General features: G+C 34.4%; 1 protein-coding gene across 4 annotated transcripts in view; it reads right to left on the reverse strand.

The window, feature by feature from the left end:
* Window positions 1-14,683, reverse strand: part of ERBB4 (erb-b2 receptor tyrosine kinase 4) — a 1,221,654-nt gene that overhangs the window by 302,198 nt on the left and 904,773 nt on the right. For all 4 annotated transcript variants that reach the window (XM_070458601.1, XM_070458599.1, XM_070458602.1 and 1 more), the window contains exon 12: window positions 12,939-13,138. In XM_070458601.1, the coding sequence (XP_070314702.1) occupies window positions 12,939-13,138 (200 nt within the window). The remainder of the gene's footprint in view (window positions 1-12,938; window positions 13,139-14,683) is intronic.

Below are 14,683 nucleotides of genomic sequence, written 5' to 3' on the forward strand. Positions count from 1 at the left end.
CATAATGTTAGACATTTAGATTGTTTCCCATTTGGGACTATTAAAAATTTAGCTACTATGAACATCCATGTGCACATTTGTTTGCACATACATTTTCATTTTATTTATTTATTTATTCATTTTTGGATTGAAATGGGTGGATAATATGGTAGGCAAAGGGTTAATTTTTTAAAGAAACTATCAGATTGTTTTTCAAAATATTGTACCATTTTACATTCCCCATAGCAATAAATTCAACTTGTGAATTGAAGTTTCCTCACATCTTTACCAATACTTGGTATAGCTAGCCTGTTTAATTTTAGCCTTCCTAATATTATGTAGTGGAATCTCATTATGGATTTGATTCACAATTTCTAGATGATTAAAGATATTGAACATCTTTTAATGTGCTTATTTGCTATCTTGTTTGATGAAGTGGCACTGAATTTTATGTTCATTTTATATTGGATTGATTGTTTTCTTGCTATTGAGCATCCAGAGTTCTTTACAGATTCTGCAAATATTTTCTCCCTGTCTAAGTCTTAACTTTTTATTTACTTACCACTCTTTTAAAAAGTACACATTTTAAAAAATTGGTGAAGTGCAACTTATCAATTTTACTTTTTATAAATTATACTTTGGGTATTATATCTAAAAATTTTTTGTCTAAACCAAAGCAACAAAAATTTTGTCCAGTGTTTCCTTTTAGAAGTTTGATGAGTTTTTGCCCATATAGCCCATTTATACTTGGTTTGCATATTATACTGCATTAGTAAGGATTCTGAAGAAAAACAGAATAAGTAGGTATATTCATATCCATATCTACATATTTTATATACTTTGATATAAGAAATTGTTTCACACAGTTATAGAGGCTGCGAAGTCTCACTGTCTGATGTTTACAAGTTGAAGACCCAGTCAGTTCAGTTCAGTCGCTCAGTTGTGTCCGACTCTTTGAGATCCCATGGACTGCAGCACGCCAGGCTTTCCTGTCCATCGCCAACTCCCAGAGCTTGCTCAAACTCACGTCCATCAAGTCAGTGATTCCATTGAACCATCTCATTTTCTGTCATCCCCTTCTCCTCCTGCCTTCAATCTTTCCCAGCATCAGGGTCTTTCCCAATGAATCAGTTCTTCGCATCAGGTGGCCAAAACATTGGAGTTTCAGCTTCAGCATCAGTCCTTCCAATGAATATTCAGGATCAATTTCCTTTAGGGTTGACTGGATGGATCTTTCTGCAGGCCAAGGGACTCTCAAAAGTCTTCTCCAACACCACAGTTCAAAAGCATAAATTCTTAGGCACTCAACTTCCCGTACGGTCAAACTCTCACATCCATACATGACCACTGGAAAAACTACACCTTTGACTAGATGGACCTTTGTCAGCAAAGTAATGTCTCTGTTTTGTAATATGCTGTCTAAGTTGGTTATAGCTTTTCTTTCAAGGAGCAAGTGTCTTTTAATTTCATGGCTGCAGTCACCATCTGCAGTGATTTTGGAGCCCAAGAAAATAAAATCTGTCACTGTTTCCACTGTTTCCCCATCTTTTTGCCATGAGGTGATGGGACCACATGCCATGATCTTAGTTTTTTAAATGTTGAGTTTTAAGCCAGCTTTTTCACTCTCCTCTTTCACTCTCACCAAGAGGCTCTGAAGACCCTGAAAAGCCTACAACACAGTTTTAGTCTGAGCTTGAGAACCAGAAGCACAGATATTTTAAGTCCCAGTCTAACGGCAGAAGAAGACTGATGCACCAGTTCAGGAGACAGGCAGATAGACTAAGTATGTCCTTTTTAGCCTTCAGTGAATTAGAATGTACCTATCCACTTCATTTCACTCAGTCCACTAATTCAAATATTAATCTCATCCAGAAACACCCTTCCAAACACATCTACAAATAATGCTTAACTAAATACCTGGGGAAAACGTGACTCAGTCAAGTTGACACATAAAATTCGCCAACACAGATACTATCTTTTTCTTTATTTGGCATGTAGATATTCAATTTTTCCAGTACCATTTGTTGAAAATACAATGCCTTTTCTTTGCATATTTGTTTAAAATCAGTTGTCCTCATACTTGTAGGTCTATTCATATTTCTTGACTTTTCTATTGATCTATTGATCTATGTCTATTAATCTATCTCTCAGGGTGTATTTTCTCACCTTTAATCTATATGTGTCTTTATGAATGAAGTCTGTGTACTATAGGCAGCATATAGTTGGGAATTGCATTTTTAATCTAATCCGACAATTTCTGCCTTTAATTAGGGTTGTTGTTGTTGTTCAGTTGCTAAGTTGTGTCCAACCCTTTGAAACTCCATGAATTGCAGCATATCAAGCTTCCCTGTTCTTCATTATCTCCTGGAGTCTGCTCAAACTCATGTGCATTTTGTCAGTGATGCTATCCCACAATTTCAACCTCTGTTGTCCCCTCCTCCTCTTGTCCTCAATCTTCCCCAACTCAGAGTCTTTTCCAATGAGTCAGCTCTTAGAGTATATAACCAATTACCTTTAGTATGATCATTACAGTTAAAAATCATCGATTTTACTATTTACCCAAACTGTCCTCTTCCCATTTTTTTTCTGTTTTTCATGACATATTTTGGAAAATCAAATTGTTTATTCTTTCATTTTATCTTTTTTGCTTTTGAGCTACATACATTTTTAATTTGCTATTTTAATGATATAGTTTGTCTTTACAGTAGACATTAAAATAATTTAAAAAGATAATCTGAAGAAACAGTGACTATACAGAGTGTTTTCTTAAAACTTAAAGGAATGTTATTCTCATAATATTAACTATTTTAGATAACTTATAAAGTTTGTGGACTTTGCTTAACCGTGATTCCATGTCTGAAATTAAGATAGCATATGTTGTAACGATTTTTCTCATCTTTTGGGGAAACTATTCAAAAATTGAACAATTTGATGTTTTACTCAGGAAAGGTTGACAGTTTAGCTGTTGTATTGATTTTGAACAAATAGCAAGAGTTCTCTCCCTCTCATTCATTCATAATGCAGAGAAAGAAGGCTCTTTCACTGTATAAATATCTGTAAAAAGGAAATCTTAATATAAGTCTCATATCACTGATTCCTAGATGTACAAGTAACTTCCCATTAATATAAGAGTGTAAGGAATAAGAAAGAGAGTTCAATCAAGCTGACTGAATATAAATGTGTAAAATCAAATTTTATACAACAAATGAAGATTTGAAAGGAGTAAAAGATCAGAGATACTAAAATATTAAGATCTAATGCCCATTTTATAAGCATTGAGAGATTTTAAGGTTACTGATAGAGTGTTTCATATTCTGACACATATATACATTTATATACAATTTTTGTATGTACTTGCTTACATATTCACATTCTTCGTATATCAACTTCTGCCTAAGGCCTTAAATATGCTTTCAGTTTCTTCTTTTGGGATGCTGATAAAACCATCAGCACACCTTTGTACTGCCCATTTCATGAGAGGCCATCAATTCCTTGATCTATTTATTTCACCTATTCATATTCATTTCACATTCTTCATATATCAACTTCTGCCTAAGGCCTTAAATATGCTTTTAGTTTCTTCTTTTGGGATGTTGATAAAACCATCAGTACACCTTTGTACTGCCCATTTCATGATAGTCCGTCAATTCCTTGATCTATTTATTTCACCTATTCGCATTAATTTTGGGGGGTTTGAAAAAATTACTCTCATTCATGTCCCTTCTTTGACTTTCTGTTCTCTCCTTTGATATTAGTTAAAGAAGAGAGTATTAGCATCACTCAATACTACTACTTTCTTTACCTACTACTTTTCTTAGTCTGTATTCAGATGCTCAATTTCAGAGCAGCTTTGAAACAGGGAAACAGTATCTATTGCAGGAAAGCAATAATAAGCAGGAAATCATAATAATTACTTTCTTCTCACTCTTTCCAAATGTCACTCTGCTGACTGAAACCTTGGGGAACATCTCCACAAAGCATAGAACAAAAGACAAAGGAAACTACTTTGAAATTCTTAAGAGAAAAGAAGGTTTCAATCAGTACCAAGAATTCAGCAGCCCTCTGACCCTCCAGGGTGATAGTCCCACAAGAAGGAGTAAAAGGCCTCTTTGGTGGCTTACAGCTTGAAACACCATCAAGAACTCTAAAGAAACCTTAGCAATGTAGCCATTAGGCAACCTTTAACTTCTGTTTTTTTTTGGAAGCTGCAAAACTTTTTGTTTCTTTATATGATCTGATTTGTATCTGTCTATTAAAATTTTGGAGAGATAATAATGTGCTTATTACTTTGACCTTTACAGAGAATATTGAACTTGCTTTCATTAAAATAGAGGCAAGCTTAAATAATGGATCTTGCTATGTGTTGCATGTGTGAAAGTAAATGGATTAGCTCAAAACACTGAGATGAAGTACCTGTCTGTAAGCACAAAGGCAGAAATAATATCTTCTTTTTCATTGTACAAGACCACCTACATATGCTGTTTGCACTACCTACCATATGTAGATGCATGGGTTTGACTTGGAATGTCTTTGGGCAGACACAATTAATCTTTTTTTATGAAAGCTGAAAAAGATGATTTAGTTGTCATAATTCAGTTTTTTTCTGATTGGATCAACATAGATCAAACCCTTACCCTATGACTAGCCATGCAGCCTTGGGAAATTATTTACATATTACTTATCTGTAAGCAAATAATAACATCTACCTTTCTGGATAGATTAGACATCATATTACTAGTATATAATGCAGAGTTTTTTAATTTTATCTATGCCCTCAGTAAATGTACTTAAGAGAAATGTGGAAACATACAAGTATACCCATGTGTTTACTTTTAGAAGTATTTGTTGAGAAATTTCTTAGTTTATGCTGGACACTGCTAAGAAATGGGGATATGAAGGACATATGAAATAGCATACATATTGTGTTATGTAGTACTTACAGCCTAGTTATGAAGACAGCACTAGATAAATAACTGTTTATACATATATATAAACAATCTCTATCTATCTATGTATATATATATATGTATATATATATATATATATAGAGAGAGAATATAATGATTTTCCTAACCTAATGCGTAGGTGTCATAAAATCAGCCCACAGAAAGAGGGACAACAATCTGAGATGAGAAGGATAAATAAAAATTATTAAGGCAAAGAGGGCTGGGGAAAATTGGGTTTTACAAATCTAGCCATTAAGAGTCTGAGCAGGGAATAAGATTAGCGCTTTCACAAAATTGACTGGACTTGCAATTTGAGTGGGAAAGGAATATCTGATGAGCCACTGAGTTGAACAATGGCCAGAGTATGCAAGAACTATTGGCCATTTAAAGGTTTTTCTGCTTTGGTCAAAGATTGGTAGGAAATTAATGAAAGGATTTAAGCAGAGAAATTATGAGGCCTCGCTGGTGGCACAGACGGTAAAGAATCTGCTTGCAAAGTAGGAGGCATGGGTTTGACACCCGAGTCAGAAAGATCTCAAGGAATGGGTACCCTTTCAGTATTCATGCCTGGAGCATTCCATGGACAGAGGAACCTGGCAGGCTACATACAGTCCATGGGGTCCAAAGAGTTGGACACAATTGAGCAACTAACAATTTCTATCAAATATCACTTTAAATGCTTTGAAGGGACTGACTTAAAAACATATTTGAACAGTTTGTGGGAGAGAGAAAATAGTTGAACTGTCCAGAGATAGGCATACTTGACCCAGGCAGGGCCAGTCAGGGTTCTTTCCATAACAACACAGGTGCTGGGAGAGAGAAAGTAGGGCTATTTGACCCACACTCATAACCCTGGAGAATGTTCTGGGCTGGGATAAACATTTTTAGTGACTTCTAAATTTTTCTTTTTTAATTGGAGGATGATGATTTACAATGTCTGTTAGTTTCTGCTATACAACAATGTGAATCAGCTGAAAGTATACATACACTTCCTCCTTCTTGAGCCAAGCCCCATCCCAGCCCTCTAGGTCATCACAGAGCACCGAGCTGAGCTTCCCTATGTATACAGCAGTTTCCCACTAGCTATCTGTCGTATGCATGGTTCAGTTCAGTCGCTCAGTCGTGTCCGACTCTTTGCGACCCCATGAACTGCAGCACGCCAGGCTTTCATATCCATCACCAACTGCCAGAGTCTACCCAAACCCATGTCCATTGAGTCAGTGATGCCATCCAGCCATCTCATCCTCTGCGTCCCCTTCTCCTCCTGTCCTCAATCTTCCCAGGATCTTTTCAAATGAGTCAGCTCTTGGCATCAGGAGGACAAAGTATTGGAGTTTCAGCTTCAACATCAGTCCTTCCAATGAACCCCAAGGACTGATTTCCTTTAGGATGGGCTGGTTGGATCTCACTGCAGTCCAAGGGATTCTCAAGAGTCTTCTCCAACACCACAGTTCAAAAGCATCAATATTTCGGCACTCAGCTTTCTTTATAGTCCAACTCTCACATCCATATATGACTACTGGAAAAACAATAGCCTTGACTAGACAGACCTTTGTTGGCAAAATAGTATCTCTGCTTTTTAATATGCTGTCTAGGTTGGTCATAACTTTCCTTCCAAGGAGTAAACATCTTTTAATTTCATGGCTGCAGTCAATGCAACTAATGAAGAAAGAGAGCTGACCTATGAAGAAAGCGGAATCAGGCAATGTCGGAGAATTGAGTCATGGTAATGTTTAACCCCAGAGCCATCTGTACCTGAAGGAATATCCCCCTTGCACTTCCCAGTTCTGTGAGCTGATAAACTCTGTTTTCTTTTCTTTTAATTATGTTTATTTTCATTATATAAAATGACTTAAAGTTTGCACAATTATGACAATGTTTTAGTTTTTTACAGATTTACTGAGAGTTTTTAGTCTTCTAACATTACTTAAAGTGTACAATGTGATTTGATACACATATAAGTGTTGATCACAATAAGTTAATATAATACATTCTTCACTTCACATAATTACTATTTTGTTGTTGTTGTGGTAGAAACATAAAATCTATACTCTCATTACAACTTTCAAATATAAAATAGAGTTTTTTAACTATAGTTGCTATGCTGTAGCTCAGATTCAGTAGTCATGTATGGATGTGAGAGTTGGACTATAAAGAAAGCTGAGCACCAAAGAACTGATGCTTTTGAACTGTGGTGTTGGAGAAGACTCTTCAGAGTCCACTGGACTGCAAGGAGATCCAACCAGCCCATCCTAAAGGAAATCAGTCCTGGGTGTTCATTGGAAGAACTGATACTGAAGCTGAAGCTCCAATACTTTGCTCACCTGATGTGAAGAAGCGACTCATTTGAAAAAAACCCTGATGCTGGGAAAGATTGAAGGTGGGACGAGAAGGGGACAACAGAGGACGAAATGGTTGGATGGCATTACCGACTTAATGGACATGAGTTAAGATAATGTGCTGCAGTCCATGGGGTCACAAAGAGTCGGACACGACTGAGCGACTGAACTGAACTGATCTGAACCTTAGATCTCCAGAACTTATAACTTAAAGTTTGTACACTTTTACCAGTATCTTACTATTTCCCCTACTCTTCAGATTCTGGCAGTCATCATTCTACTGTTTCTGTGAGTTTAATGGTTTTAGATTCTGCATGAAAGTGCTATCATACAATATTTGTCATTCTCTGCCTAACTTAATCCACCTAATATTGATGTCCTGAAGGTCTAGCTATGTTGCCACATATGAAAGGATTGTCTTCTTTTTTATGGCTGAATATTCCACTGTGTGTATATATCAATCTATATACATGTAACATATGCTTTATACAGTCGACTGTTGACAGACACATTGTTTCTATATCTTGGCTATTGTGAATAGTGCTGCAATGAACATGAGTATGCAGAGAAGTGAAATTGCTAGATATAGTAATTTATTTTTAAATTTTTGAGGAATATCTATACCATTTTCCATCATGACTGCCTCAATTTACTTTCCCTCCAACAGTGTACTAGAGGTCTCTTTCCTCCACACCTTCACCAGCACTTGTTATCTCTTTGGTTTTTGATAACCATTCTAACAGATATAAATTGATGTCTCATTGTGGTTTCAATTTGCATTAATATTTCCCTGTCCCCAGGTGGCGCTAGTGGTAAAGAACCTGCCTGCCAATGCAGGAGAAGTAAGAGACATGGGTTCTATCCCTGAGTCAGGAATATCCCCTAGAGAAGGAAATGGCAAGCCACTCCATTATTCTTGTCTGGAGAATCCCATGGACGGAGGAGCCTGGCGGGTTACAGTCCATGCGGTGAAAAAAGTCAGACACGACTGAAGGGACTTAGCACACACATTGATTAGTGACGTTGAGTGTTGAGCACCTTTTCATGACTTGCTGCTATTTGCATGTCTTCTTCCGAGAAACATCTGTTCACATTCTCTGCACATTTTTACACCAGATTGTTTGTTATTCAGTTTTTGAGTTCCTTATATATTTCTATATATGCTTGTATTAAGGCCTTATCAGATACATGACTTCCAAATATTTTCTCCAATTAGATAGTTTGGCTTTACATTTTGTTGATTGCTTTTGTTGCTGTTTTTGCTATGCATAAACTTTTTAGTTTGATGTAGTCCCGTTATTTTTGCTTTTGTTGCTTCTGCTTTCAGTGTCATGTCCATAAAGTCATTACCAAAACCGGTGTCAAGGAACCTACAATCTTCAATGTTTCTTCTAGGAATATTGTGGTTCTGGTCTTATGTTTAAGTCCTTAATCCTTTTTGAGTTCATTTTTGTGAGTAGTATAGAATAGGGATATGATTTCTTTCTCTTGCATGTGAATATCATTATTTCCCCACCTTAATTTACTGATCAATTATCTTTTTCTTATTGAATATTCTTGTCTTCCTTATTAAATATTAGTTAAACTTACATGTGGCTTTAGTTCTTGACTCGATTCTGCTCCACTTGTCTATATGTCTGTTTTCACACTAGTAGCATAGCTTTAATTGCTATGGCTTCTAATCAAATGTTTCATTACTTATCTATTTACCAAAAAGTATGTATTATTTTATATATGTCTATTGTTTTGTATTCTAAAGATGATAAAACTATTATAATTAGAAAAATAAAATTATTTCCATTTTGAAAGGTAATTATTGAATATGGTTTCTCTCTTTATGCTGGGTTTCAGTGCACTCATGCAAATAATTTTAAAGTGGAGATGTATCATTTCATATGTAACTAGATTATGAAAGTTTAGTTAATTTTTATCTCTTCATTGTTTATATTCTGGTGTTAAAATGTTTATGCTTAATTATTTACAGAAACCTCAAACACTATTATAAACTTAGTCTAAATCTCCTTCCAACTAGCACTGTTTTGTCCCAAAACCACAAAAATAAAGGAGGCAAAAAATGTTCTAGCTTTTCATGCCCTGGGGTTTCTCTCAATCTCTTCAAACCATAAAGTCTCTTTTGAAATTTTTTACTTCAAAGATTAAGACTGCTCAAGTTATAGTCACACTCTACAGATGAGGTGAAGTTTTTCTTTTATTGTCATTACTGTTTTAAGTCATGCTGAACTAAAAAAATTACTTAAAAATCAAGGCTTTTTTTTTTTCTTTTAAACTACCAAGCTGATATATAGATTTAGATGAGAGTATTTTATGGTGACTGTAGGTATGTGCATTTATCTGTGTGCGTGCATGTGTATGTGTTCTAGGGTAGTGTACATGTATATGTGCTTTGTGAGTATATAAATACATACCTTATGCTGTATGTCTGTGTATCCAAGTCTTGTAATGAATATGTATGTGTGTTTGTGTGTATCTTGTGTGTGGTATACTAAGAAAGAATGTCTAAAAATGCAGTATCTACAATTTAAAATTAAACAATATTTAAGTTTACCCACTTGCAGATAATACCGTGGATAATAAAATGGTCTCAATTGATCAAGTTTATAAGTTTATAAGATCAAGTTTATAAGATAATTACATTTCTAAGAATGCTGGATCCAATGTACCATGAGACCGAAGCCCAAATTTTGATAAATGGATTTCATGCAAAATTTTTCACTCTAAGATGTTAAAAATGAAAAATAAAATGCTTAATTTTATTCTACAGCACCTCAAAGCTGCTTTCTTCAAACTGTTTCATTTCTTCCTCAAACTGTTAAGTCAACCGTAACTCTACAGAACAATAAAATAGGTTCACGGTTTTAAAAGTGGCTAAATGTCCAAGAGATATAATGCTGAAAGCTGAAGAATGTGTTAGATTTTAGGTTATTATTATTAATCTTCTCTTGGTTGTTTGAAAATTTTAGAAGTCTTAAAGAAATAAGAAATAATTGCATAAATTTTTCCTATCTTTTTTAGCTAGTTTCTTTCTGTATTTTCTTTTCCCATTTGTCTTTTATTCAGGTTTGCAAAATGTAAAAGAAAGGACTTTAAAAATGACTAAATGAGTCAAAGAAGGTTTTTCTCTGATTCTTTTTTTTCTTCAGGTTTTATTTTCATGGTTAAGTCTCATTTTTGAAAGCTAGTAATACTATTGTTTTATTTTCAATTTGCTTTGTTTTTTCCAAAAACAAAAGTTTCAAGCAGTGTACTAACAATTTTTTCAAAAACAAAAATTCAAACAGTGTACAAAGAATTTCAAAGTGAGAGAACATGAGAGTATAACTCTGACTTAGAGAAATATTTATGTTAGTGTTGAAAAATATTCTATTTTACTTCCCTGGATAATCTACTTTGTCTGGGGCATGTAGAAAAAGAGATATAGTAATATGGGATAAAAACCTTAGGTATTACAGAAAAAAAGAGCAAGCTTTCTGTCAGGAATCAGAAATATATAAACCAAGGAAACAATCTAGGCTCAATAAAAGGATGAATCTCATTCAATGTGGATATGCATATTTTGATATATAATAAGTTTTTATATTTCTTGATTCTATGAGGAACAAAATAATATATAAGAATTTAAGTTCACTCAAAACAAGAATTTCATGTTGCAATCATGTTGAAATAGGTCTATTTTCTCTGGAAAATATATTTAAGGATCCAAGAGAACTAAAGTGTGAATTCCTCACAAATTATAAGCTATATTTTATAAAAATTGCTAACCTAAGCTGCCTTAAACCCTTTCTGGAACAAGGTGGGATACAAATAAATAATTAACTGACCAAATAACCTGGTAAATTTAAGTCATGTTAACTTCAGGCTGGAATCAAGATTGCCGGGAGAAATATCAATAACCTCAGATAGGCAGATGACACCACCCTTATGGCAGAAAGTGAAGGGAACTGAAAAGCCTCTTGATGAAAGTGAAAGAGGAGAGTGAAAAAGTTGGCCTAAAGCTTAATATTTAGAAAACTAAGATCTTGGCATCCCATCATCTCATGGTAAACAGATGGGGAGACGGTGGAAACAGTGTCAGACTTTATTTTGGGGGGCTCCAAAATCACTGCAGATGGTGATTGCAGCCATGAAATTAAAAGATGCTTACTCCTTGGAAGGAAAGTTATGACCAACCTAGATAGCATATTAAAAAGCAGAGACATTACTTTGCCCAACAAAGGTCCATCTGGTCAAGGCTATGGTTTTTCCAGTGGTCATGTATGGATGTGAGAGTTGGACTGTGAAGAAAGTTGAGTGAAGAAAAATTGATGCTTTTGAACTATGGTGTTGGAGAAGACTCTTGAGAGTCCCTTGGACTGCAAGGAGATCCAACCTGTCCATCCTGAAGGAATCAGTCCTGGGTGTCCATTAAAAGGACTGATGCTGAAGCTAAAATTCCAATACTTTGGCCACCTCATGCAAAGAGCTGACTCACTGGAAAAGACCCTGATGCTGGGAGGGATTGCGGGCAGGAGGAGAAGGGGATGACAGAGGATGAGATGGCTGGATGGCATCACAGACTCAATGGGCATGAGTTTGAGTAGACTCCGGGAGTTGGTGATGGACAGGGAGGCCTGGCATGCTGTGATTCATGGGGTCACAAAGAGTTGGACATGACTGAGCAATTGAACTGAACTGAACTTCTTAAGAGTTAACCTTTTTGTTAATGTGTCCTGTACTATTCATTAGGATGCTTAATGAACTTTATCATTATGTATGTATATCCTTGTGATTATTCTGATGTTGAGATCAAAGAAGCAAGAAGACTTCCTAACAGACAAATAAGGAATGAAACTTTTAAAAAGGACTGATCTATCATGACCACAATAAGAATATGCATTTGTTAGCAGATCATTTGAATTTGAAGTATTTTTATTTTATATTTATCATAAGTAAATCAGTACTATATTCATAGTATGTCACCTATAGGATGTAGAAGAAAATATTACTAAGAAGAAAAACAGGGAAGAATTAAGTATTAATCATTAGAATATCAAAGTATGAGATGGGAATGGCTTAATTATGTACTCAAAAAAACACTATTTGCTTCCGTGTGACAAATAAATGATGGAAAAAATAATATGCAGTAAAATAAATGAAAAAAAGAAAACTCCATGCCTATAAAAACAAATTTATGAAATGAACTTTCTTCTTGAATGGCAAACTTTTAGAAGAGCATTGTTACATATTTCAAAAGAAAATGTCCTTTTTTTTCCCAACACCTCTAAATGGCAAATATTTTGCTTTTCTATGTCACCAAATTCACTGAAACAAAAAGTAAACAGAAAATTTTAAAGTGGATTTCCACAAATTGATTGAATTTGAGGAGGCACATGGGATGCCTATTAAATATTTAGATTCCCAGGTTCCACTTACACCTGTTGACTCTAAATCTCTACAGGAAGTTCTTAAGATTAGGCAAGATTTGAGAACATGAAATACATAATGAAAACATGCAATATGTTATAAAAGTCACCCTTCTGATTGTTTTATACCAACCTTTTTTAAGTGTTGAGAAAAAAAGGACAAACCTGACCTATCATTTTTAATTGTTTTATACAATGTAGAATATAAAAGAAATGTTTAAAGTTTCTAGGTTTTGTCTGGGTAATGTACTTACTACAGTTTTCAGCTTTTCTGTTGTCCCGAATCACTATCCTTTGGTTGACTGTGCTGAAGAGTGTTGTCCAGTTAATGGTATGGTAATAGCACAGATTGCTGTTGTCAGTGATGTAGATGTTCCCCGCGCTGATTTCTTTCAAGGACTGGAACTGTAGAGAAGTGATGCCCTGTTGCTTGAGGATCAGCAAGGAAAGTCCACTAAAGAGAGGGGAGGGGAAAATATGAAACGACAGTAATTGTTTTCTGGCCATGACATGCATTCCTCAAGTAAAATAGGTTGTCATATCTTACTCCACAAACAATGTTAATAGAGCATAAAAAAGATTAAATAAATAAACCTGTAATCCGAACATTATTCCTTTAGAATGCTATACACTGACACTTTCAAAAGTAATCATTTGACCCTCCCCTCAAAAAAGCCCATCTTTTAGAAATATGAATATCAGTGATATCTCTATTTCTGTCTACATATGTACCACTGACATATCTACTCACTGCCTTTCTCAATCTTAAATTCATTAAGAATGAAATCCTGGATTAAGACTAAATAATTAAATACATGTTGATAGGGCGATTGTTCACCTATCCAAAATAAGGTATTAATTCTACTCTATTAAATAAATTTAGACACACTTTCAGAGGGTACATATCACAGAGAATGACTATGGATATTTAGCTTTGATTTATACCTCAGAAACCAAAATATAATTATAATAGTTGAAAAATATATACAGATAGAAGATGTCAAAAATTAAAGAGAAGAATAAAATTAAACTAAAATTAAAAACAAATACTCAGAAGGCTTGGATAAATTAGAAAGCATCTCTAAAAGTTAAGTAACAACTATACTGTGAAAACAAATTATCATTTCAAGGATGCTGTTTTCATTTCAACATGGTCAACTTTGTAATTAAATTCTTTCTTCATTCTCTAAAGAATAACTGTTTCCCAAATCTCAATCAACTTGTGAACATTATTTTATATTTTAGAGATCAAAGCTGTCCCCTTTTGCTTCCTTATAAATCTAAATTTGCTTTACTTTTAATACTCAATTTTTTTCATGTATTTTATATATATATATAAATGCAAGATGAACTATAATACACATTTATATAATGTGTGTGTGTACTGAACTGGGAAGTAATTCACCCTCTCAATTCTTTTCTTTTTTTTCCTCTCAATTCTTCCTTCCCATCATGACCACCCCTAATTGTTGATTACAACATGAGCATAACAATGCCTTGACTTAGATTTATAATATTTTATTCAATGGATAGTAAAAATCGGTTCCACATAGCACTATCCTTTTTTATTACATTTACATTTTAGAACCTCTTACAGATATACCTATTTTAATTCAATAGACTTTTTGTTAACTATAATTACAGAATATTTGATGACAGTATTGATTTTTGACATCTTTCAGATTTAAGTAGAAAAATTAAGTCTAAGTCACCTGATATAAATCAACTTTTAACTGTTCATAAATAACAAGTTCATGCAGATGAATTCTAAAGTAAAATAAAAGCAGTGGCTTAATAAATAAAACATTTTTATTATATGAATAAAAATACTGACATTAGAACTTTAAAACAACAAAAACTTCTGAGCCCTGATTTTCTGTCCATTATTAACCAGCACTGCATGTAGGGTGGAGAACCAATTTCTAAAACATCAGTGCTGTGACGCTTTGTCCAAATGATAGATTCAGATACCAAATGAGAACTTCCTGGTAAAACAGCA

The sequence above is a fragment of the Odocoileus virginianus genome, chromosome 30, assembly GCF_023699985.2.
Source record: "Odocoileus virginianus isolate 20LAN1187 ecotype Illinois chromosome 30, Ovbor_1.2, whole genome shotgun sequence".
Classification (NCBI taxonomy): Eukaryota; Metazoa; Chordata; class Mammalia; order Artiodactyla; family Cervidae; genus Odocoileus; species Odocoileus virginianus.